The sequence below is a fragment of the Pogona vitticeps genome, chromosome 1 (genome assembly GCF_051106095.1).
Source record: "Pogona vitticeps strain Pit_001003342236 chromosome 1, PviZW2.1, whole genome shotgun sequence".
Taxonomy (NCBI): Eukaryota; Metazoa; Chordata; class Lepidosauria; order Squamata; family Agamidae; genus Pogona; species Pogona vitticeps.
Genome location: NC_135783.1, coordinates 302,739,583 through 302,764,716, shown reverse-complemented (window position 1 = coordinate 302,764,716; position 25,134 = coordinate 302,739,583). Strand labels below are relative to the sequence as shown.

General features: G+C 41.2%; 1 protein-coding gene across 1 annotated transcript in view; it reads left to right on the top strand.

Annotated features, from left to right (window-relative positions):
* The window catches only part of SPINT1 (serine peptidase inhibitor, Kunitz type 1), a 41,886-nt gene extending 24,076 nt beyond the window's left edge, over positions 1-17,810 (top strand). Inside the window, exons 2-10 of the mRNA XM_020795770.3 lie at positions 462-616; positions 4,214-4,349; positions 5,955-6,125; positions 7,017-7,043; positions 7,287-7,412; positions 9,289-9,339; positions 11,049-11,219; positions 12,633-12,689; positions 14,550-17,810. Of these exons, the coding sequence (XP_020651429.2) occupies positions 462-616; positions 4,214-4,349; positions 5,955-6,125; positions 7,017-7,043; positions 7,287-7,412; positions 9,289-9,339; positions 11,049-11,219; positions 12,633-12,689; positions 14,550-14,758 (1,103 nt within the window). The 3' untranslated portion in view covers positions 14,759-17,810. The remainder of the gene's footprint in view (positions 1-461; positions 617-4,213; positions 4,350-5,954; positions 6,126-7,016; positions 7,044-7,286; positions 7,413-9,288; positions 9,340-11,048; positions 11,220-12,632; positions 12,690-14,549) is intronic.
* Positions 17,811-25,134: the final 7,324 nt, after the last annotated feature.

Below are 25,134 nucleotides of genomic sequence, written 5' to 3'. Positions count from 1 at the left end.
ATAGATCATGATCTGCTGGGCCTATAGTAGTAGCTACATAACTTAGAAGCAGGTGTATTAAAAATATTGATCTACCTTGTTGACATGCTGTATCTACTTGTAGTTAAAACCAAGTCAGAGAGGTGTCTTCCTTATGGGTAACATAAGCCACCTGCATAAAACAAAACTTAAACATTAGCAATACATAATGTCTGGTCTCAATTTTGCCTACTGTATCCAGGTTGAATGTGGGATATGTATAGCTATTGTTTTCCCTTACCATGTGCTTATTCCCTCCCCTTTTAAGTGTTGGATCTAACAATTTTGTTATTTCATCCTTTTGTTTTATTGGAAAATTGTAATTTCTCTTAATAGGAATTTTTATAGGAATATTTTAATTATATTTGTATCTATTTGCTGCCCTTAATGCAGTATGTAGAAATACAAGATCAAGACTGAAATAGTGTTTCTTTCTCTCACAGCAGATGATCGTCCCCCTGTAGCCCGGGCTTGGATGGACATGAAGGTGCAGCCTAATGAGCCAGTCACATTGAAGGGCACAGAAAGTTTTGATGATAACGGGATTGTAAATTATGAGTGGACACTTCTTTCGGGTGATACTTCAGTGGTCATGGAGGTAAGATGGGACCTTTCTTATAAAGTATGCACATAAGACTGCTATATATTTTGGTGTTGTTTAGTGACCAAACTGTGAACAAGCCCTAAACTCTTGTCCCCCTCCCCAGCTTCTTTGTGTGAGCCCTAACCAAACCACGAAGCATTGCTAATAAACAATAGTTTCCTGTTTTATCTGAATTGGAAACAACAGGCTGGATAATAAACCATGATTTGAAGTTGTTGAATAGCTAAATTCAGAACCCTCAAAATTAAATTAAAGAATTAGTTGTTATGATACTATTGAAGGTTTTTTTTTTTTCACATTGGCACCCATGGAGAGAACCAGCAGTGGGCTTGTTATGAAGAGGGCTGTAATGTCAGTCCTATTAGTAAAAGAAATGAGAGAGTGAGCATGTCCTTAGGAGTTCTTGGTATATGTCCTCTGCTGTGCCCTGGATCTCAAGGTACTATTTTGTGTTATGTGGATATCAGCATTCTAAAAGATGAGTAGATCCAGGAAACCTGAAGTCTGCCAGTGTAACTTCATGTTTTTAAAGAAGGGAAGGCAACTCATTTTTATAGGCCATACAAAAGAAACAAGACAGCATGCTGAAGAAGTAAAACACCCTGAGAGCTGGAAAGGAAAGGCTTTGGCTTCAACTCAATAATAATACAGTTGCTTCCCATTCTCTGCTAGCCTCTTAGTTGCAGATCTCTCTCAGCAGATTCTGGGAGGCAGAACCTTTGCAGCATTACTTCATTTGCGTTTAAATATAGCATTCTATGTTTTCTGTCTTATCAAGTATACGCCCTTTTTCAATGGCTGTTGAAGGGTTTGCCTGCTCCGATATCATAAGGGCATATGCCTGATGATGTTGCAGATACTCAGTTGTCAATTTGGACTCTGGAATCTCAAAGAGAGGGATGCCTCCGATCTGGCAACTTTAGTAGATCTCCTCCTGTTTGACACTGGGATGGGAGACTGTATGGAGTGCTTTAAAAACTGAAATCAACACTGTAGGTGAACTTGGTGATATTAATACCCAACCTAGTTCAAAGCTGAACCTTTCTTTTGATTTGGGACTTGGGGATTTTGAGATTCTGCATGTCTCTTGAGTAGATTCCTTTGCTTGGAAGAGAGTAAGTAAATCCAGTTTAGGCAGATTCCAGGACAGGCTGCAGATCAACACAACGAAAGGCAGGGCTCTAATACTTTCGACACTCTGCCTTTCAACAAAATGTATTATTGTTGAGGCAGGTGTTCTGACATTGTGATTCATGCGTTCAGGGCTGTTGGATCTCAGGGTACTTGTTGAAGTCTCAGGAAATTACTCTGATTTCTTGGGTGTCTGAGTAGAGAGACAAATCTTGGTTTGGGTCATGCAGGGGGAGGAGACACTTTTTTATGTGAGATGGCTCAAAGGGAAATCCATCTCACCTATCCCCAGCCTGCTTTGGGGCTCACTGGTTAGTGTTGTGTTGTACTTGCACAGTCAGTATACCAAAAATCAAGGAGCAAGAAGATGGGAAGGAACAGGGGAAAGAATAGGTAGAGTGTGCACTTTGTCTCTTTATGTCATTTGGAGCAAGGCAGGGTATGGAGCTACAGAATTGCAACTTGTGAGCCTTCTTGTTGTCCAAGACCTGATAGCAGCAGGGTAAAACCTGAGCTAAAATCTCTCCTTGAGTTAGTAGTGAGCCTCCTACAAATGTGCAAGGCAAAGCAAAAGGCCTCAGAAGAAGGGGAACAACGTGTATCTATGTCTGAGGGGCCAAGCCATAATTTATTTTAACAGTACAGGCACCACTGTTTTCAGGACTTTATTCACTGGCTAGGGAAACATCATCATGCTCTTATCACACATCCCATTAATGTTTTACATGTACTGTAGCATTGTTAATTGTGACATACAGTGGGGTCTTGACTTGAGAACTTAATCCGTATTGGAAGGCGGTTCTCAAGTCAAAAAGTCTGTAGGTCAAGTCTCCATTGACCTACAGTGCATTGAAAACCGATTAATCCCGTAACAGGCTGTTTTTGTTCCATTTTGGTTTTTTTCTGGTCTGTAAGTCAATTCTCAGGCTGCAAGTCAAACCTAAATTTTGCGGCCAGAGAAGTCTGTAACTCAAAAAGTCTGTAAGTCAAGCCGTCTGTAAGTCAAGGGTCCACTGTACTACTACCAAACTGATAAATCCGAGAAGGGGGAAATGCCACTTCTTTTAACTTCTTTTAGGTGCCAAGCTTGACTGCTTGAGACTTCTGTTATAAGCTAAAGAGAAAGAAAAACAAAAAGCCAATCCCAAGGCATTGTACAGCATTAGAAGGTGGCAACTTCCCCTTGTGATTGCATGGTCCTGTTGCCTGACAAATTCTAGCTTGTGAGGCTTGTTTGACAACATGAGTAAACAAGGTGCTTTTCTTCCCTGTTGTGAATTGGTGTATAATTGTACTTGCCATAGAAATGTTTAAATATACCATTTTCTGACAAAGAATGAATATTGAATTGTGTCCTTCTGTTAATCAGAGGTAAGGCGCAGCACCATCCAGAATATTTCCCTAGTCCTGGCTTACTGGCATTGGCTGCCAGTTTGCTTCCATGATAAATTCAAGGTACTAATGCTGACCTATAAAGCCTTAAACAGTTTGAGACCTCACTACCTATTGGAGTGCCTCTCCCTAAGACCAACATCGTGTGCCATTCCTACTTCCCAGGAGTTGATAATGCAGGTGACCACCCTGAGAGTGGTCAGGAAGTCTATGACTAGGTGCCGGGCCTTCTCTGCAATAGCCACCTCTCTATGGAATGTCCTTCTTCTGGAGGTGTGCCAGGCCCTGTCCTTCCTACTACAGTATTCAGAAAGCACATAAAAACTTTGTTTTTCAGGGAGGCATTTCATGATACCCCCCCTCCCACATTTGTTGGTCATTTAGTCTTATTTTGATGATTATATTCTATAACCTTTATCTTATCCATTGCTGCATCTTGATTTTTAGATGTGCTGTTCTTTTACACTATACTTCTTTATTTTGTAATTTTTAGTTTGGGTATTCTTTGTATGTTTATTTTATTTCTGTAAACCCCCCAGAGTAGTGGCAGCAACTGATCTATAACCAATTCTCTAATCAGTGTTGTACTAAGATGGAATGGCTATTCTGGGGAGATAAAATAATGTGTGTTTTTTTCTTTCCAGTTGCTAAATTGTAACCACTACAGCAAAGAGTCATTTCCCCACAACTCAGGCCTGACTCAAGATGGATTCCATATCCCACATTCCTCTGCTTTTCAGATTCTTTATAGGTGTAGTCCACAGATCTGGAGGGCATGAGGTTGGGGGAGTCTTAGTATTCAGACACTTCCACCTATATGATCAGTGTTTTAGTCACTGTGAAATGTGCTGTGGTTCCCTCAGAATTTCTGTGTTGGGTTGTTACAATCCATTTCACCAAATTCACCTTGAAACACTTGAAATTTTTTTTGTGATGCTTTGTGGAATCTCGGAAAAGAGCCCCTCATACTTCTTGAATGAAGATGAGGAACTGCTGAAGGATTTGCATACTTTAGGCTATTATGTCTCATTAACATAACTTCCTTTTTTTTACATTTTATCTTCTCAGAAGGGGAATGATCATGTGATACTCACCAATCTGCAAGAAGGAATTTACACTTTTCAGCTGACCGTGACAGATACTGCTGAACAGCAGGACTCAACTGACATTACTGTCACTGTGCTTAATTCTGAGCAGACTGTAGGTAGGTCATTCTCAGAGGCATCTTTCTAAGCTATAACCTACAACTCATAATCTGGCTTCTGCTGGATATATCGATACATTGGGGAGTAGTACTGCATATTGGCAGAGAGGAGGAGGTAAAGAGAGAGATGGGGGGGATATGATTGAACTAATACAGCATTGTCCCACTGTTGAAAACTCCAACTCTTCTTACTTACATGATGTGATTGTGCTGTTAATTTTTTCACAAGCAGCATCCAACAAAGTGGAAAAAGCATGGACAGTTGAGCAACCCATTGAGAGCACATCATGTATTTCTCTAATATGGCATTTGAGTGAAAATCGTTCCTCTTCTTCCTCTTCCTCTTCTTCACATGAGTATTTTGGTAGACGGGACAAACTCAGGTGCATTTTAGGGATGAACATGGGTGACCCCAAATTCATTTACTGCTTGAGTAGGGAAACAAAGTGCTGCAACCCAGTGTTGTAGGAGCAGTCTTCCCTCCACTGCACAGGTCAGGGAGATTGCTTGCCAAAAGTGGTAGCATAGTATCTTGAGTCCCTCAGTTGGAAACAGTTCAGGAAATTCCCTGTTCTGGAGGTTTGCATACATCACTTCTAGAGATGTGACAGCATTTCATGGGTAGAGAAGCAATGACATGCTTCTCCTGATGATCTGTTAAATAAGATGGCTTGTTCACTTGATTTCATGGAAGAATTGGATATGGGATTAAAATCCCCAAATTCCCTCTACCACCATTTTCAAAACAAGCCAAATAAAAATCCTGTTTATTTCTTGGTGGGAGTGGATTTGATTTAAATAATGATTTAATTTTTAAAAAATCTGATTTTTGATTATTTAAACCAATCTTGATTCATTGGCCTTTGTCTCCAGGAAGAGCTACTATTTACTTTTGTCACAGAAGTGACATTTAGTTGATCTTTGGGGGGGTGTCACACCCCAACAGTTATTGAGAACAAGTGGATGGAATCCTATTAGTCTTCATATGAAATCTGTGTAGCTTTCTGTGGCTAACTGATGAGGTGCCAGGGTGCATTTTTGCTGTGCAGTTGGGTGCCAGAATCAGGTACACAACTGAGGTGTGCCCTTATGTCTCCCCAGTCAAGCACAATTATCCACAGCAAGTTATTTAAACCTACTACAAACACCAGTAGGATTGTGATTTATGACCATTTTCTTCCAGGTCACTGCCAGTGAAAGTTTGTCTTACCAGTTGATAATAATAATAATTGTTTGCCTTTAAGTCAGGTTTGATTTATGGCAACCCTTATCAAGGTTTTCTAGGTAGATATTCCTCAGAAATGGTTTTCCATTCCCTTCTTCTGGGGATACTCTGAAACTGTGCAGCTTTGCCCAAGGACACATAGACTGGATTTTTGGGGATGCACAATAGGAAATTGAACTCCTAACCTCTTAATTTCACAGCCAAATACTTAAATCAGTGGTCTGCTAAATCAGTATAGAATCCTTCCTCAATTTACTCTTTTGTTTTATTTTTATTGCTTGCCTTAGAAATTTTTCCTAGTAACAAGATAAGAGGGATGTGCAACCTAACCTTTCTGGCATTTATTGTGGGAACTTAAAATGTCCATCTTTTTATTCTAGAACACTGCTTGGCCCCTTATAAAGTAGGACGGTGTCGAGGTTCCTTCCCTCGTTGGTACTACAATCCAGCATCTCAGCAGTGTGAGACATTCACTTTTGGGGGCTGCAAACCCAACAAGAACAATTATTTACGAAAAGAGGAGTGTCAGCTTGCATGCAAGAATGTCCAAGGTTAGCCTGTTGTTTGAGATAATCTCTTATTGCTGAAATTGAAAAGACATTGTCACGATAGATGTGATTAATAATTGTATCAAAGAGGTGAAAAATGAATTGGTCTGCCAAATGTCGATGTGACGTGCATAGCTGTGTTAGTTGGGGATAGTGGGAGTTGTAGTCCTAAACTACCTATAACTGCATGGATTTTTAAGAAAACAATTCTTGCTTATAAAAAGTAAGCTGTTAATGTTAAGATTATAAAAGGTGGCTTGTTAGATTAGTGATATACTGATTCTTTTTTTAAGCAAATAGCAGTGTTTTGGAGGTCATGAGTAAAATGTTCTTTGTTGTGCTGAAAATGTTATGCCATTTCCAGTCATCACATTACTTTTAAAATATTACTCGTAATGGATTTATTTCCAGACTTTGAACTCTGGGCACCTGGAGGGCACCAAACTGAGGAGACCTGGCTAGACCAGAGAACTTGGAATGCCCATTCCTTTTTTTTTCGCTAATCTAGGGAGAATGTATTGGGAAACCATATGACTTAACATCTTTGTCTCTTCTGCAGCTGTATTGTGTGAAAGGAACTGAAAACTAATTCCATGTGTACCTTTGTTTTCAAGATTGGTTGAATTTGGTTGATTGAGACTAGTATACTCAATCGTCTCTCTCCAGTCTTGGCACGCCTTTGTTGGCTCCCTGTCAGTTTCCATGCTCAATGGTTAAGGACTTTGATACTTTTTTTGGAATGTCAGAAATCAGCTATTCGTTTCACCTGCTTGTACTAATGGGAGCAGTATATAAAACAAGCAAGCAAACAAATAAAGGTTTAGATAAGAGTCAGGTGAGAAATAAATGACTAAAATGTGGTGGTCTCACTCCTTCCAATTTCTCTCTATTTAGGTGCTGTGGAAAAACGGCAAGAACCAGGTAGGCAGTTTTATGTGTTATTACAGTTCCATCCTACCACTTTCTCACATTTCTGTAAATCTGTTGGGTTGCTTTCTTTCTTTCTTTCTTTTTTTTTTTGTTTGCCAGGTTGCAAAGCAGTGACTTCCTTGTCATTGTGAAGCACTTGCCCTGACTCTGTTGCTGCTTGCTTTGGTATTCCCAGAGGATACCTTACCTGTGCTGAGAATTGAAACAGCTGTTTTTTTTCTCTCTCTCATACAGTGTGCAATGGAAACTGCCTTCCCTTCTACTTCAAGTGTGACGATGGCTGCTGTATTGATAGCTTTCTGGAATGTGATGAAACACAAGATTGCTTAGATGGGTCAGATGAGAAATTATGCGATTCTTGTACGTAGGTGAATGTTTGTCTTACAGATAGGCTGGATTTATGTTTGAAAGGGCTGTAATATGACTACATAACACCTGCTCTGCTTGTAGAAAATGTCAGATTCAACCTCTGACATCTCAAGTAAAAAAGGATTACTAGCAACCAGCTACAGGAAAGTCCCATGTCTGATAATGAAAGTTGCACGGAGATGGGTGGATTTCAGGGTGCTGGGATCTGCTTTGCTGTTGTTCTTTAACAGGAAGCCCCAAATCCACCAGGTAGAGCCTAGTGGCAGATGGCATTTTCTAGAGCAGTGGTTCTTAACCTTTGTTACTCAGGTGTTTTTGAACTGCAACTCCCAGAAGCCTTCACCATCAGCTCTACTGGTGAAGGCTTCTGGGAGTTGCAGTCCAAAAACATCTGAGTAACAAAGGTTAAGAACCAGTGCTCTAGAGTAAAGTACTTAAAATTCCCTGTTGTGTTCCAGGGAAATGCACTAGAGTTTCTAGTAGATAATTCTTAGTACCTCAGCAAACTCCAGATCCCAAGATTCCATTAAAAGAGGGCCATGGCAGCTGAAGTTCTGTAACTATGTAGTATGGATAAAAATATAATTACAAGTCAGTATTACCTTGTGGTGACCCTTTCTTGGGTTTCCTAGGTACAGAGTGGTTTACCGTTACCTTCTTCTGAGAGTAATCTGAGATTCTTTAACTTGCTCAAGGGTACGCAGGTTTGCTCATCTCACGGAAGGCACAACGGGGAATCAAACTCCCACCTTTTTTGGCTTTGTTGTCAGGTACCCAGCTCACTGAGCTACCCAGCCAGCCATGTAATGTGGATATACTTGCCCCTATGAGTACCAAAGATAAGGTCACTGTCCTCTCCTATAGAAATGTAGTCGTGGAGGAGGGTCTCACTCTGCCACTGTGGAGTGATCCCCTCTCTCTGCTCAGAGAGTGGGGCGTCACTATCTCCTGCTTGCCCTTTTTTTCATTTCAACAGTACAACTGGATGCAAGAGGGGAATCTTTTTGCTACTGCTATTGTGGAATAGAAGCATAATAGATCTTTATTGATTTACTGGTAACCATTCAGAAATCTATCCATCTACTTTATATATATATGCTTGCCCTGCCAAATTAAGTATCTCTTCAATGAGAACAAATTTTTGGGTTGTAAAACTAAGCCTTGAAAAGTCATAATGCATCAGCTTGCCTCTCTCTGTTTAAGTGATTGATCATCCCCTGTTACTTTAGTTTATCTTGATCCATGTCAGTTTCACTGTTTGATGTTAAACTGAAAACATCTAGAGCTGATTCACATATGTAGGCTAAACACGTTTTCCCTCCCTCTCACAATTCTTCCTGCTTGTCCTTGGATCCATGGTTTCTTAGGGAGAAATGTCAATGTAAACAGTGCTAAACAGAGAAGCAGCTGTTATCAGTGGTATGCTTCTGACCACTGCTGTTGCTAGAATCATTTTTGCATGCATTTGTTGTATTGTATTATCTATTTCATGCAGATGTTCTTCCTGGTGATGTGTTTGAATACAGTTAAAATGGATTTTCCTGGAAAGAGAGCAACCAGTTGCATCTATATGGTAGCCTCTGTCAAACAGCCTCCAACAATTCATTCAGCTATACTTATCATGTCCTAGTTTATATTTATGTGTAGTTCTATTATCTTTTTCTTCCTTGGCTGATTTGGTTGATCGGCTCACAATATCACCTCCCCCAAAAAAGTATGACATGCTTATATGTACCTACAATTAAGAACAGACACAGCCAAGGCAGAGGGTGATCTGGAGAACCAGTTTGTCTCTGGTAGGGAGTTGCAGTTTTAAGCCAAAAAATGAACAAAACCACAACAAACCACTCCTCTGTATATCTTGCAGATGCCCAAGAGTTCAACAAATTACGGACAATCAACGTTACCTTCAGCCAGAGTAAGTCTGTCATCAGTGATTATGGGAATGAGTGGTACTTGGAACAAAGGTGCTAATGGCCCTCTTAAAATTTACTTGTTTATTTCCCTAATGTAATTGGTGTTGAAGAAAATAATAGCAGTTCAGTTCTAGTTTTGCTTGAATGCAGTTGTTTTGCTCAGTTTTCACCTAAGTAAAGAAAAAAATGCTACAGGCTTTCTGGAAGCAAATGTTGGCAGTGGTGCCAAGCTAACTAGGTTGAAATTGTGATCAACACCAGAGCTGGGCATTTGTAAGGTGACTGAAAAGATGGGGTCCAGCTCTTCCCCAGCCTCACTCCATACCTCACCCTTGGATCCTGTCAGAGCATTAGTGCAAGAACCCCAGCTTCCTCCTCCCTGTCCTTTATCCTCCACTCCTCTTCTCGGGACCTGGCCCCACCTCCTCACTGAGGTGGACCATTTCATCTCTTTTCAGACTGTCCTCCTGTGTCTGTGCCCTCCCAGGTCCTAAGAGACGTGGAGTCCTCTTATTCCTCTTGGGGATGCAGGGCAAGGGCAAACAGCCCGCTGGGAGTCCTGGAAGTGACACACCCCACACATGGAACGACAAGACAATTTCTTTACCCACAGATATATTAGTTATGCTTATTGATTGACAAAGAGCCTTGCAAATCTTAAATATTAACTAATGTAACACAAAGGTGAAAGAGTGTGCAACAAATAAAACAAAAACACACACACACAAAAAGAAAAGACTAGAACCCCAAATCTAATGCCAAACCTTACTGTCAGGACTCTGCAAATTTTTAGCTGATAACAAGTGTAAAAGTTGTAGTCATCAGCCTAATACAGGGCAGATTTCTGGTCTATTTCAGATTAGCCCTCCTCGGATCCCATTTGGAACTTAAAGCTTAGAAATAGGGAGGCGCTCTGAGCTATGTACCTTCCTGAATATTGTGCAACTGCTTGTACTGCATTCTTTACCACTGTTCTGCCTCAGATTCAAGAGACAGGCTGCATTTCTTCTTTCTTGTTGCTATGTTTGAGGTGTTGGAAAAGTTACTACTTTTGGACTAAAACTTCTAGAACCTGCTCCACCCTCCCAGTCAGCAGGGCCACACCATGTTGGCTGGGGAAAGGGGTGCTGTAGGAGTTGCAGTCTGAAAGAGCAACTTTTCTAAACTCAGGCTGCCTTGCCAGTTCCAAGACCAGAAGGATGGCTGGGGTTAGTGTACTGAACAGAGGAGGGTGGGATGTTTGTTGTGATTATTGTGGTGAGTTTGTGCAGTCTGATTACAGTGAAGGAATGAAATGAAATTTGTAAACTTTTTTTTGACAATGTTAGTGAAAAATGTATATATATTACAGAATTTTTTACCTTTATATTTTATTCTGGAAAACTAGGTTCAGTCTGCAATGCTCACTTACCAAGAATGAATGAGCTAGAGTAGACTCATGGAAATGAATGGGACTTTGTTAGCCAACATTAACACAAATCCCATTTATTAAATTGGGTCTACCCCTTTTTGGAACAGAAAATGGATTTAACTCAAAGTAAAAGCAGTTATTTTGAAAAGGCATTTCTAAAAGGCAAGTATGCAGAATTAGGTAGTGGGCCTTCTCTTCAGGCATTAGTGGTTTCATAGAATCTTTGACTGATCAAACAGCAGATAGCCAACCAACAAGAATTCCAACCTTAATTAACTCAATTTATTCTCTTTTTGGAAGGTTACTGTGTGGATATGCCAGATACTGGGCCATGTTATGCCAGTTTCCCACGCTGGTATTACAACCCATTCACTGAGAAATGTGACCGCTTCACCTACGGAGGTTGTGAAGGCAACAAGAATAACTTTAAGGAAGAGGAAATATGTATGAAATCCTGTGCTGGTGTCACAAGTAGGTAGAAAAACCTTAGGAGGACAGGGCATTGACCTTTCTTGCTGATTGTATTCTTCTGTATAATTGGTTGGCACAGATAGCCTGGACTCAAGAAAGCCCTACCCTGGACATCTTATTTTAAAAAAAAAAGGTTGTATGGGAAAATCCAGTCCTTCTAATAGTTTGGACCCAAGCCAGGTAGGGCTTTATAAGTCATAACCAATTGTTTGAATCAAGTTGAAAATGGGCCAGTAGCCAGAAAAGCTGTTTTAACAAGAGAGTTTCTCCCTTGTTAAAACTGATGCCTTTAAAAGGAGATTGGACAGATTCCTGGAGGAAAAGTCCATCGCAGGTTACAAGAATGTGATCTCATGTTGAAGTCTCCTAGCATGATCAGTTAGGTCTGGAAGGAACCTGCTGTACTGCAAGGTGGATTCTACAGTACAATCTGTATTCTGACCCAAGACACTCACCCTCAAATACTTGTACACCAGTGTTTGGAAAATGGGATGGAGCATACGGTGAGGAGAATGAAATCAGGACAGGAACTGCAGCTCCGGCATAAACAAAAGAAAAATAAGAACAAAAACATTGTGGCACCTTAAAGACTAACTGCTATATTTTATGTGAGCTTCCATGGATATGTCCACTTCTAAAGCCACTGTAGCTCTATTTCCAGCTCTCCCCCAGGCCTGCTGATCCATAGGTGATCCAGCTGGGCAGTGCTGGGAGAAGTCATTTTCCACTTCATCCAGTTCTTGAAGATTAACAAGTGCTTTTTAGATTCTTTAATAGAAATACATGGAAGTGAACCAGGGAACCATTTAGGGTCATACTCTGCAAATGAGTTCTGATAATCCCACTCTTCCTTGAAAATGAGAGTTTTAGCTAATTCAGTTACTCATTCAAAAATAGCATCCAGCCCTGCTCTTTTGGGAACAGACATATTTACTAGATTTTATATTGGATACTACGTGTATGAATACTGAAAATGGGAAAAGCCTCCCTTCACACGGAAAACAATTATTTTGAGGGGAAAGCTAAACTACGTCTCCCCAATATGCTGTCTTCCCATGGAAGGCAAAGTGAGGGAAAATCGCATATGGTCTTAACCGACCAGATAAGCGGGATACTAAATAAATAAATAAATAAATAAATAAATAAATAAATAAATAAATAAGAATCACACACTGTATGCTTAAAGTATGTCACACATGGGTCTTTATATTCTAAATTAAATGGAGAAAGAGGAGAGTAGCAGTAGCATGGTGGCACAATTGATTAAACTGTTAGGTATAAAAATAGATGACTTGTGAGACACTTTGAGTAAGTTACTTTATTAATGTTAAAAGTGTACTATTAAAGGATCTCTGTCAGGGCCTTCTTCCAATCCCTGTTGTATGACTCTGTGTGTTTCTCTCTTCTCTGCAGAAGCAGACCTGATTGGGCAAAGATGGAGAGGATACGAGTATCAGAAATCAGGTTTAAGTATGTAACTCATTTCCACAGAATTCTATTTCTCTTAATTTACTCTTCTCTTCCCAGAACTCATGAAAGTTACTTTCTTGGACTACAACTCTCTAAAGCCCTAGCCCCAGTGGCTATACTAGCTAGGAGATTCTGGGTAGTACCAGAAAAATGTAACTTCTCCAGGTCTTTCCACACCTGCATTCCCTTTTGGCTTTATACTTTAGGAAAAACAAACTGGGATGGGAGGGTGAGATCCGATTACTTCTGCCTCAATTTACTGACACTTGTCATAAGAACATAAGAAGAGCCCTGCTGGATCAGGCCAAGGGCCCATCTAATCCAGCTTCCTGTTTCTCACAGTGGCCCCACCAGATGCCTCTGGGAGCACATGAGACAACTAGAGACCTGTCTCCTGATACCCCTCCCCTGCCTCTGGCATTTGGAGGTACCTTCCTTTTAAGGCGGGAGATTATACATCCCCATCAGGGCTTGTGAAGAGAAGCAGCCTAGTCTCCATTGGGTTTGCTCCCTTCTTCTCCTCTTCCAGCAGGGCTGTCAGAAGGGAAAATAAAGTTTCTGTTCCTATCTTAGGATGTCGTCCCAGTTCATAAACTGGGGATATGCACTAAGCAGCAACATTCCGATTCAGAATTTAGAATTATAGCCCATCAAACTGGGAATTGTAGACTTTCTAAAAATGTAAAAATGTAAAAATGTAGACTTTCTAGATATCCAGAATGCCATTACAATGACTATGAATACTATATAGTTATATAGTATGCTTAAAAGCATACAGACAAAACATTTTTAAAATATTTACCTGTGTCCATCCCCCCAACACCCTCCCAGTGATTGTGCCAAACACAAATGCACATCAACAGCCAGCTAGTAGTAAATGACTGTAATGGGCATACTGATTGAACTAGACATAGGAACTTTGTATTTGTATCCCAGGGGATACAAATATGAAGCGTGGTGCAACGGAGGTCCATTCCCTCCTCCCAGAATCATCCGGATCCACTCATTGGGCTTCATGTGGCATGCACATCCATGGTCGGGAACATTGTGCTAATTGCTGGCACTTCCCCACACTGCTGACCACTCTGGCAAGAAGGCAGGATGACGAGTCTCTCTGCTGAGCTCCTGAGTGGTCAGCAGCATAGGAAAGCAGGGAAGCACCAGCCAGGCTACTTCTGTGACTGCCATAATGCGAACAGCGATGGCCGCGCATAGTAAGTGGACCAGCTGGTTCTGGGTGGAGGGTCGAAAGGGCTCAGCCACCTGTGGTGATGAATATGAATATCTCATCTCTAGATTGAACCATAAACTGTGGGAACACCAGCAGGATTGGGGAAGTAGAGGAGTGGGATAACACACTTCCCAGCACAGACAGGCAGACTGGAGTAGCAGATAGCCTGTGGTGGATTGGAACTGTGCCAAGAGCATGGGACACAGCTCAGTTGAGTGAGTGAGCCCTGTCCTGGAAGAATGAAAAGAAAGAAGGAGAGAGCAGCAGACTGAAGCATGGCAAATGTAATACTGTGAGCAGAATCTGCTATTCTCTCTTATTTAAAGGGCTCTTCAGGGAATGGTAGGTTGTTGTTCCTCACTTTGGGCATTTTAGGTGCACAGAAAAGCAATTTGTGTCATCACCATAATTCAAAACCTTTTCTGAGCTTAGCTAGGAATCTTCTAAAAAAGACAGCATGTGTGTCAAAATCTATGCATTGGAATGGATTCTAGGCGGGTGCTTGCATTTTGCTTAGGTTACCAAACCAGGTTGCAAGTATTGTAGAAGTCTCCACACTAAGTGCCCAATAGTTTGTCCTTTGTTATTTTGTTTACCAAGACTGCTATTCTGGCCTTCTTTTCTCCTAGGCTCTTTTGAAGTCGCCATTGCAGTCCTCCTTGGCGTGTGCATCATGGTAGTGTTGGCAATCCTTAGCTACTTCTTCCTGAAGAATAAAAAGGGTTACCGCCGGCGGCGCCAGCCAACTACTGCAGCCAACTCCACACTCTCTTCTGTTCTCTCCACTACCGAGGACACTGAGCACCTGGTTTACAACAGTACCACAAAGCCCATTTGATCCTGAAGGAACCCTCTCCGTTTTGGGGACTGGGACAGTTCTGTTTGTCTTTGCTGATGCTTATGAAGTAAAGGCCTACAGCCGAAGGATTTCTCCCTGCCCTCCACATTCTGTACTCTTAGACAGGCAATCCCTGGCCATTGTGCAAGCCTAGTAGTTGTCCTGAATATGTGACAGCTCTTGAGGAAGAGGAATGGCAAGATGTTTAATCCCTCTTTCTCCCATGATGGTCCTATACGGATGGCTGTCTCTTTTTTGAGGTTTCCTGTCATTCTTTGAAGGAAGGGGGAATCATTTTCAATATAAAGACATTCTTACATACTGAAGGAGGCATGGTTTGCTTTGGTATCGGTTTTAATTGTCCTGCAAGCCCACTGAAACCTCAGTTTCTTTTTCTGTATGATTGCACATTTTCCTGTTCCTTCCTCTATCCTCCCCCGCCCCCAAATTATGCCAGAATTTAAAAGGGCTTTGCAACGATGCAAGTATTTCAAGCAAAGCAGCGCCTTTTGAGAGTTCCATGGGTTTTTCAGGTGAAGATAGGGTTGTATATGGTGGTCTTTCAAGTGTCCCTACTTGGAATAGAGATTTTACAGACCGCAGATATGAAAATGGCTTCATCTTCCCAAATGGATTGAAGCCCATGCTGGGCGCACGAGTGCCTCTTAAATACAGCAGTGTATTTTACATACCCAGAATGCCACAATGGAATAATAAGCGATATACAGTGATAAATACATTATGGCCATTAGCTTTAAATTTTGTTTTAGCTTTTGAAGCATTTCCCCAAATAACAGATATCAGTTATTTGGGGAAATGCTGCATTAATACATTATGATAAACCATGCATTTAATCTGCATTTTTAAAAACAACTTCCCTTCTGTTCCTACCTCTAAGGTTGTCATTTCTGCTTTTAATGGTATAGTACTAGTTCAGTAGATTGTATGTTTTTACGTCTTAAACATTTATGTATTTATTTTTTTAGAACCAAAATGTGACAAGAAGAATGATGTTCCTTATATTCTTTCTCTGAGTAAGCAATTAGTCTGTGGGAATGGCATGTCCCCTTCCCCTCAACTGTGTGAAATTACTGTTCCTTTACGAAGCTAGTGCCACTTAACTGATTATTGTCACAGCCAATTTTCAAACGAGCTTCACAGGGAGAAAAGAAAGAACCTGGAATGTGGAAAGCTGCACTTTTGGAGAGCAATTGTCAGGTAGGATTATGTAAGGAAGTAGAAGCCTAAAAGGGACAGATTTTAACTGGGGAAATCAGAACACGTTCCGGTTTTTCATCACCCTTGTTGGTATAAAGAATATATGAAGCCGTGCCTGTAAATAATTTGCCATCTTGATGACAAGTCAGGCCATTGTCCTCTTGCTACTGTTTGTTAGTCAGTATATTAGATTTTTACCTCTTCTCTTCTGTGTCCCCTCATACATACATACACACTATCCACACCCCAGTCTGATGTAGCTTCATAGTTTCTTGCATCTGATAACTTGTATTAATTTCCAGAGCTTGGTAGTGTTACTTCTGTGGATCATCATTCCCAGAAGCCCCCAGCCAGTAGGGACGGTGGGCATGCTGAGAGGAAGATTTTGGAAATAGTAATTCAAAAAAGGAGCCTCGGCCAAGCTTTGTGAATTCTAACCATTCATCTTTGTCACAGGTGTAAATGCTTCAAACAACATGTAGCTTTTTGTACAAGTGGCCTGCATATAAACTTGGGATGGGGGGGGGTAGGGTGGAGCAAGTTTGTGCCTATCCCAGTATGTCACACAATGTGCCATTTCATAAAGATTATTGGGTGAAAGAAGCCTCCCCTTGAACAGTGCCTCAAATTTTAGTACTCCAGATGATCAAAACCCCTGCCCTGATTCTCTCCATGTTTGCCTAGATGTGGGAGAGAAGGGCTTGTGTGGTAGCTGCTCCAAATCCACTATGACAATTACAGTACCCAGCGACAAGAAATTGTTTCTGTGGGCCTCCATCTGAGTCGACAGCTCCTTAGATTTCTTGGTATTTTAGCCAGAGACAGACAGACTTTTCCCCCCCAAAAAAGGTAATTTTGCCCATCTCTGATTTCAAATTAGGGGCACATTCTCATTTTCATTCTCTGGACAGTCCAGTAGCATAGCCCATTGTTGCTTTTGGAACTGGACCAGATTTTGCCCGACTTGTTAGGCAACATGACTGTGGTCTGTTTCTCAACTGGCCCTTCAAAAAAGGCAAAGAAAATATTTTTTTAAAATGTTTTTATAAGTGACACAGCACATCAGCAATGGTATACCAGAGTCTGAAAAAAAAAACCCAGCCTTTCTGTCAAGGAGCAGAGGAAGTACTCAGTTTTCAGATATCCTGAAGTGCCTTGATTACTAAGCTATTTCACAATATTGTGGAAATTCGAAATGGAAGGAGCTCTGACAGCTTGAAGGCTCACTTTTGATCTGTTTGGTTTGCTCCAGTGATTGTCATGTCACTAGAAAAAAGCAAACCAACCCATCCCTGCAGGGGACCAAACAGCAGGACAAATTATGGCCCTCTCGGTCTGCTTCTTTGGAAATTCCCTCGGTATGAAGTTAAGGGAAAGAGCAGAAAACACTTGGTTTCTCTCCTCCTCTTTTAAAGGCTGGTTAAGAAATATTGTTTTAAATATGTACATGTATATATAATGACTTTCTACTTGGATATAAAATGCTGCTAACTGAGGTAAACTGATAAATCTAACGTGGGGAGTGTGGGGGTTGAGAAATAGTTCATTTCAGAGAATAAAGGCAAGATTTCTTTAGTTTGGAACTGCCTAATCATGCTTTGAGAAATGGCAGAATAGGCTGGGGAAGATAACAATAAGGCCTGCAACTGGATCTTTGAGGGAAAGGATAGAAGAGAAGGTGTCTCGCTATCCCCTATGGTCGGCAAATTATGTGACATCATTGTACGTGCAAATTCCACCATCTTTCCTCCTGTTTCCCCTTCACAAAACACTTGCTTTTGAATCCTTTGTTCTGAATTTCTCTGCCTCAATAAATGAAAATTTTAATAAAATATGTCCTTTGTCATTTTCTTTCTTGAAAACTCTCACTGGCTTATGAAGTTGCTGCTACCTAAACACCTTAGGAAAAGGAAGAAGCAACAAGACTTTTCGTAACTGAGGAAGCTTCATTAGTACAGTGGGTTCAGTATGGATAGTCTATTAGAGAACAGTTAGGCCCAAGGGATACCGAGTGCATATTATTTCCTCTCCATTAGAACTCAGCCCTGAGCAAGTAAGGAGTACAGTGGTGCCTCGACTTACGACCATTTCCAGTTACGACCAGCTCCGGCCACAAAATTTTGCTTCAACTTGCGGCCAGAGCTTTGAATTACAACCCAAAAAAGGCGGGGATTCAAATTGCTAACTGTTGATAGCTCTTTCGCCCCAACGGTTAGAGTGTGTGTTCTGGGTGAGTTTTGCAGTGTGGTTTTGGGCTAGGCGGTGGGATTATGTTTCTATGCTGTGATGGGTCTTGGGGGGTTGTTTTTTTTGGTTCCTCAATGTGACAAACCCCAGACCTACTGGGATATGCCACAGTTTCACTAAGCTGCCACCAACCATTCCCTGTAAGGAGTCACACAGACCAGGAATGGATTTTTAACAAATAAAGGAATAAGGTTTATTTAAATAACACACAGGGAAAATAAAATGATCAAGTGAATAAGATACAGTAACGTGGCTTAGTCTCAATCATACATACACCAGTTTGGTTCACACAGAACACCTTTAAATAAAGCACAGACCCTGAACCTATCAGTTCTGGCTACCCATACAGACACCTGAACCTATCAGGTAGGTACTGACTGACACACAGTAGTACCCTGTCTGACACACAGACTCCCACACCAGCTTCTTCTCTCAGCTCTCCTCCAGCTTCTCCTTCTTCTCCACACAAACTCCACATATATATACAGTACAGCCCCTCCTCCTGATGTCCCGCCTTCCACTCCCCATAGGATGGAACTTTCCCTCCAACCCATGACAGACAGGTAACATCAGTGCTGTATGTAACACCCTCCATTTCAGAAGGGTCTTGGGGGGTTGTTTGCTTTTTGGGTTTTTTTCCCATTTCCAATGGGTCTTGGGGTTGTTTGCTTTTTGCCCCCCCCATTTCCCATGGGTTCTGCACAGTTTGCTTTCTTTCTGCTTTGCTTTTTTTGCATTTCCAATCAGTCTTGCATGGTTTGCTTGCTTTTTGCTTTGCTTTTTCCACATTTACGATGAGTCTTGCATGGTTTGCTTGCTTTCTGCTTTGCTTTTTTGCATTTCCAATGGGTCTTGGCACGGTTTGCTTGATTTCTGCTTTGCTTTTTTGCATTTCCAATGGGTCTTGCACGGTTTGCTTGCTTTCTGCTTTGCTTTTTTGCATTTCCGATGAGTCTTGCATGGTTTGCTTGCTTTCTGTTTTGCTGTTTTGCATTTCCAATGGGTTTTACACAGTTTGCTTGCTTTCTGCTTTGCTTTTTTGTATTTCCAATGGGTCTTAGCACGGTTTGCTTGATTTTTGCTTTGCTTTTTTGCATTTCCAATACATCTTGCACAGTTTGCTTGCTTTCTGCTTGGTTTTTTGTTTGTTTGTTTTTTGCATTTCTGAAGGGTCTTGCATGGTTTGTTTGCTTTTCTACCCCCCCCCCCCACACACTTTTTTTGGCCGGAACGGATTAATTCCGTTTCGAATGGGTCTTGCAATGTCTTGTGGGTTTTTTGGTGATTTTTTTTCTTCGGCCGGAATGGATTCATTGCATTTCAATGCATTCCTATGGGAAATGGTGCTTCAATTTATGACCATTTCGAGTTACGACCATCTTCCGGAACGGATTAAGTTTGTAGGTCGTATCTACAGCTTCCAGTCTGTTGGGTAAGGGGTTTTCTATATGCACATGTATGACCTCCCTGACTCCTCTCTCAAACCACCCTATGGTTTCTTGGTCCAAAATGAGTACATCTTGGTCCTCATGTCCTTCAAATGAAGGAACACTGCTGATTGTGGTCCTGAGCCATTGCCCCTCCTGTGCTGGGCCATTCTCCTGTTTAGTGTTTGGTTTCTTCAATGTTTGGTTTCTCCAATGTAGAGCTCTGAACACTCCTCTTTGCCTTGAACCGCATATATAGTATATTGCTCCTGTTGTGTTTTGGTGTCCAGTCTTTTGGGTGGACGAGTCCCTGCCTTAGTGTGTTTGTGGTTTGAAGTGATGTTTACCAAAAATCCCTTTGAGCTTTTCAGACACACCCACCATGTAAGGAATGACTAGGTTCTTCCGTGAGCTCTGGGCCTCAGAGCTGCTGGGTCGGGACATTGCTTTGTTAAAAGCCTATTTTGGATATCCGCAGGCCTTAAGGGCTGTCCTCAGATGTCCATCTTCCTTCTTCTTGGCTTCTGTGGAGGTGAGGATGTTTCTTGCTCTGTGGTTTAGTTGCAATGGGTGATGAGAGTCAAATCACAGATAATTTTGTGTTAACCTATACATATTGGCAATGGTGCGGCTAAAAAATATTGTAAATAAATAAATAAATAAATAAATATTCATTTGATAATGAAGGAACAGAACAACAGTTTAAACAGCAACCAGGTCATCTGTAGCTTTCTACTACCTAAGTCAGGGATGGGCTCCCAATTTAGGGACCTGCTCCCAAGCCAGTGTGTTTAGGATTGTAATCTTAAACCTGTTAGAGATTTCACCTTCTGTCTCTGGAGTATATTATTGATTAAGAGGAAGATGGGGAGTGTCAATCCCTTTCTATGTAGAACTGTAAAGCCCAATATCCTCTGCTGCTAAGGGCTAATGGGAGTTGCAGCTGAAAAATATCTGAGGGGCTACAAATTGCCAAGCACTGATATAAGAGTCCATTTTGTTGTTTCCTCCACTTGATTTTCTTCTCATAATATCACTTAGCTAAGGGCAGAAGGGAATTCCTAGTGTAGTGGATAGAGTGATGAACTAGGACTCTTGAGAACAGTGTATGAATCCCTCTTGGCCATGGGAACTCACAGAGTGGAACTGGTAAAACCACTCAAATATCTCACTTACTTGGAAAGCCCTGTTAGGACGACTGTAAGTCAGTTCTGACTTGATGACACAGATTACACAGAAGGGCAGAAGAGGCAATGATGTGATGTTGGGTCCATGCCATATTTTGGCCAGATTATATCACAAACCCACCCTCTACATTTGCTGCTAGAGCAATTTCAACCTACTATTCTTGGGTAGAGCACAGGAAGAAACCTTAAGGAATATGAGATACCATGAAAATAAGGTGCATTTCATAAAAAGATAAGAAAATCTACATAAACCAAGCCTTGATTTCTCAGATCACTCTTCTGTGTTAATTAGCTGACTTCTATTATTTTGAACACTAATTGATTCCAAACAGGTATTTCATGACCTGATAGGAACAAGAAGCCACAAACTACGTAGATTGACTGGCTATATGGCTCTGAGAGGGTGGCTTGGTTTCTAGCATTATGTTTTTAAAATTAGCAGGGAAATAGATGCCCTCTTGACCATTCAGCTGAGGCATGACATTTAAGATGGGTCTTGACCTGTGATAATAGTAGAATAGTGCCCTTCCTTCTGGATTCACAGCATACAGTGGGGAACAGCTGAGAGCACTACTGACAGGAGGCTACCTTTCATCAAGAATCTAGACTCCTAGCAAAGTCACCCAAAGTGGGATGGTCAAAACTGAGGCATCGGATTAAGAGGTTTCCAGGGATGTGGACTTGAGTCGTGGGACACACCGCCAAGTCGAATTTAAGTCGCATTCAACTTGGGAATGTGACTTTTTTTTTTCAATGACTCGGATTCGATTCGTGACTCAGAACCCACTCACCCCTCCCATTTTTGTGGAAAAAAAAGTTTGGTTTTAATAGGGATTTGGACTTGGGCATGGGACTTGGTACCAAAGACTCAGACTTGGGACTTGGACCCAAAGACTAGTCAACATCTCTGGAGGTATCTCGTTTCTTCAGGAATTAAGGATCACATCAGGAGACAAAAAGTGATCACTCCAATGGTGATGGGAGTGGAGAAGCCCTGAAGTAGGGGTGCCAGGCAGCAGCAGAAATGAAGTCAATATCAGCAGAGGATCTTTAAGAGGACAATGGCAGTGACACTCAAGGTAACTCCTGTTAGTACTGCTCATGATAAGGCAATGGTAAATTACTTATGAATATTTATGCCTTGAAACCCTATGCTGGGATAATCCACCATGAAACAAAAAGTTCTGCTAGAAGATGGGACTTCCAGATCAGAAGGCACTCTGTTACTGACGGAGAGCAAAGGCTAAGTTCAAAGAGCACTAATATCACAGATGAACTGAAGAAAGGATATCTAGTTGCTGATGTGCCTAGAGGCAAAATAAACTACTCTTAATATAACTTATAAAAGTATTATATGTCGTGTGATATGGCTTAGGAACTGCTGTGCCATACACATCAGTCCATCTTTCTATTCTAACTTGATGAAGCGCAGGGGAACAGGAGAAAGACAAACCAAGGAGGTGGGAAAGCTGATACTAAAACACCACATTAGTTTGCTACATTAATAATGTTCTCAAGGAGGCCACACAGGTAGGCCTTGGTGGCATATATCAGAATTTTGCAGCAAAACCAAGAAAGAGTCAAAGGGCATCACCAGACAAGACTTTGATTATGTATTCTGCCATGAACTTGCTTCAGTCAACATTTGGCAAATTTGTTTGCTTTTGTTTTGTATCTTGTCAACTGGGAGATAGTCTGGCTTTGTCTGCATGTTTGAAATCTCAGGTAGGAAGAAAGGCGTGCATTCCTGGAGGGATAACGCTGTAGGAGATAAAATGTACATTTGCCTGAACATGTATCATCAGGAAGGCAAACAGTTTCCTCACATTAAATCAGCCCATTTATCCATCTGGCCTGCTCACTGGCAATGGCTACTGTACTCACCCTACCCAGAGATTCCAAGTATTAAGTGATAGCTTCCTGTCTAAGTAGAATTAGGCCAACTCTGCTTAGCTTCCAAAAACTGAACACAATCAAGTACGGTCAAGGTGGTAAACTTTTTCAAGGCTACAACCCACAGAAATGCTTGCCAAATAAAACTTGTCAATTTAAAAAATGGTGTGACCCCCCTTTTTTTTGCTGCAACAAACTACAGACTGGGACACCTACCCCACAAAAATATATATTTGTCACACTTTAAAAACTGAGACCATCTGTTATAGTACTGTATATGCAATACGTACTATTGTCTGCATCTTTCTGACACTTCATCATGCATCTAACAAAATGGATGACATCTAAAAGGTTTCTGCCTGACTAGTAAAATCAGTATGATTTTCAAAGTTCCATACAATTCTGGACTGTTTTTGCAGAAGCAGGCTGACAGGGCTACTTCATTTATAAGTTTCCTTGTAATCCACAAATGCATCCCATAATAAAATTGTTACTCTTCAGGCTTGTGCTTTGCTGCCAATTAGCACTGCTGACTTTGGAAAGATTCCTTATTGTTTTTCTTGCAAAACACACTCATTCCATCTGTTGCATCCCCCCACCCAACCCCCTTGCAGAGCCAGCCTTGTTTCCTCCTGCATTTTTGCGATGGCAAAAAGCAAGGGACAGTTTGAGCAATTTTGAATGCTGACGTATGCGTCAGCTTTGCCCTCCTGTATGGTTTGGGTGACAGGTACGGTAGTTTGTTTTTTAAAAGGACAACAGCACTGGCCACATGGTACTTTATGTGACTGAATAAAATGAGGGCTGGGAAACAGCTCGTCTTCCTGATTGCTTTGCAGTCCAGCTCCTATTATCCCCAAACAGCATAGCCAATACTGAAAGATGATGGGAAAATCAGAAGCACAAGTATCCTGCTCCTAAATTAAATATGCATTTATTTTAAAGGTAAAAAAATAGAAAAAGGTGGTCTATGTTAATAAACGCAAAACTTTCTGTCTCTCAGCAGATTTTCTTAATTAGTTTACAGGGTCAGGAAACTGGACAGTAAAGAAATGTGTGCAGGAATGCCCTCGCACCGCTAGAGGGCAGTATTGCACAACCCAGGGGAGAAAGTCTACTCTCATGACATAAAGCAATCTTTAGGTCCTTAACCTTTACCTGGTAGCGTCCTACGGGCATCTGGGGCATGGAGGCAAGTGCTAAATCTTAAACTTGGTATTTCTTTAAATACATACAAGTAAAAACTGCAGTCAGGTCAACAATCCAGAGGTATCATTAACAGACTTTGCCCCCCTCCCTGAATGATTTCTGCTGGTGCCCTTCTATTTTCCAGATGTATTTGTCTAAAATTCCCATCCTCACTAGGCAACACTTGCTAAGGATGGCGTGACCTGCAGTTGTACACATCCGAAGCGTATGAGAAAGGTGTTGCAGATTACCTTGCAATTGCTAAGCCGAAGCACAGAGTAATGATTATTTTGTCTACAGCCGAAGTAGGTGAGACAGGTTTGTTGATGGGTCAACATTTTTCGTCTGTGGCACACCCTTGATCAGGCTCTTTTTGTTCAGAATGTTTGTGCATGCAATTAATTCAATCCAGTTCTGAAGAGTTGTTCAGAATTTTTTGTTCAAAAACAAATGGCAAAGCACATTTTCATGCCTCAGCCAAAAAAAATCCAATTCCACTCCCCACCCTTATGATACAAATACTGTACAGTAAATAACTGTCTGTGGCAGTTATTTGGACAAATTGGACTACAACCCCCAGAATCCACCAGCCAGAATGTTTTATACTGGCTGCGCAATTTTGGGAGCTGTCTTCCAAAAAAGTAGCCTTTTCAAGCTCTGACTATTTCCAAATTGTTGTGATTGGATGGTTGTTACTTTATTGTTTGCATCTCAATAAGACTGTTACTTGGTACTTAGATACTGGTCTTGATCTCTCTGGTTTTACTGTCCTTGGAAGTCAGAGCATATATTTGTTCCCACGGTTCTTCATAAGATTTATTATGATAAAAATAGAAGCTTTAACGTTTCAGCTTTTGACACACCCAACCTTTGTGTCTAGTACCATTTTCTGTTTTGAAGAGAACACCTGTATTTTTTTAAAAAGGAAATACTAATGAAGTAAAAGAGGGTTTTGATTTCCTCAATTCATAGAGCCAGAAAATGTTGTTCTCAGAAAAATGATTTCTCATTTGACACACTGATGTTTCAACAAGCCCATTACTAAACCTGTTGTACCTGTGCAAGAGATTTGTGTCACCACTCAGATAAGGCTAACAGGGCTGTTATAGATTACAGTCCATTTTTTTCTTTTCATATGTAACCTTACAGACCTTGTTTGATTTACGGAAGTGTTGTCTATGACATTGGCATGTTGGAGACACTGGGGTTGAAACTC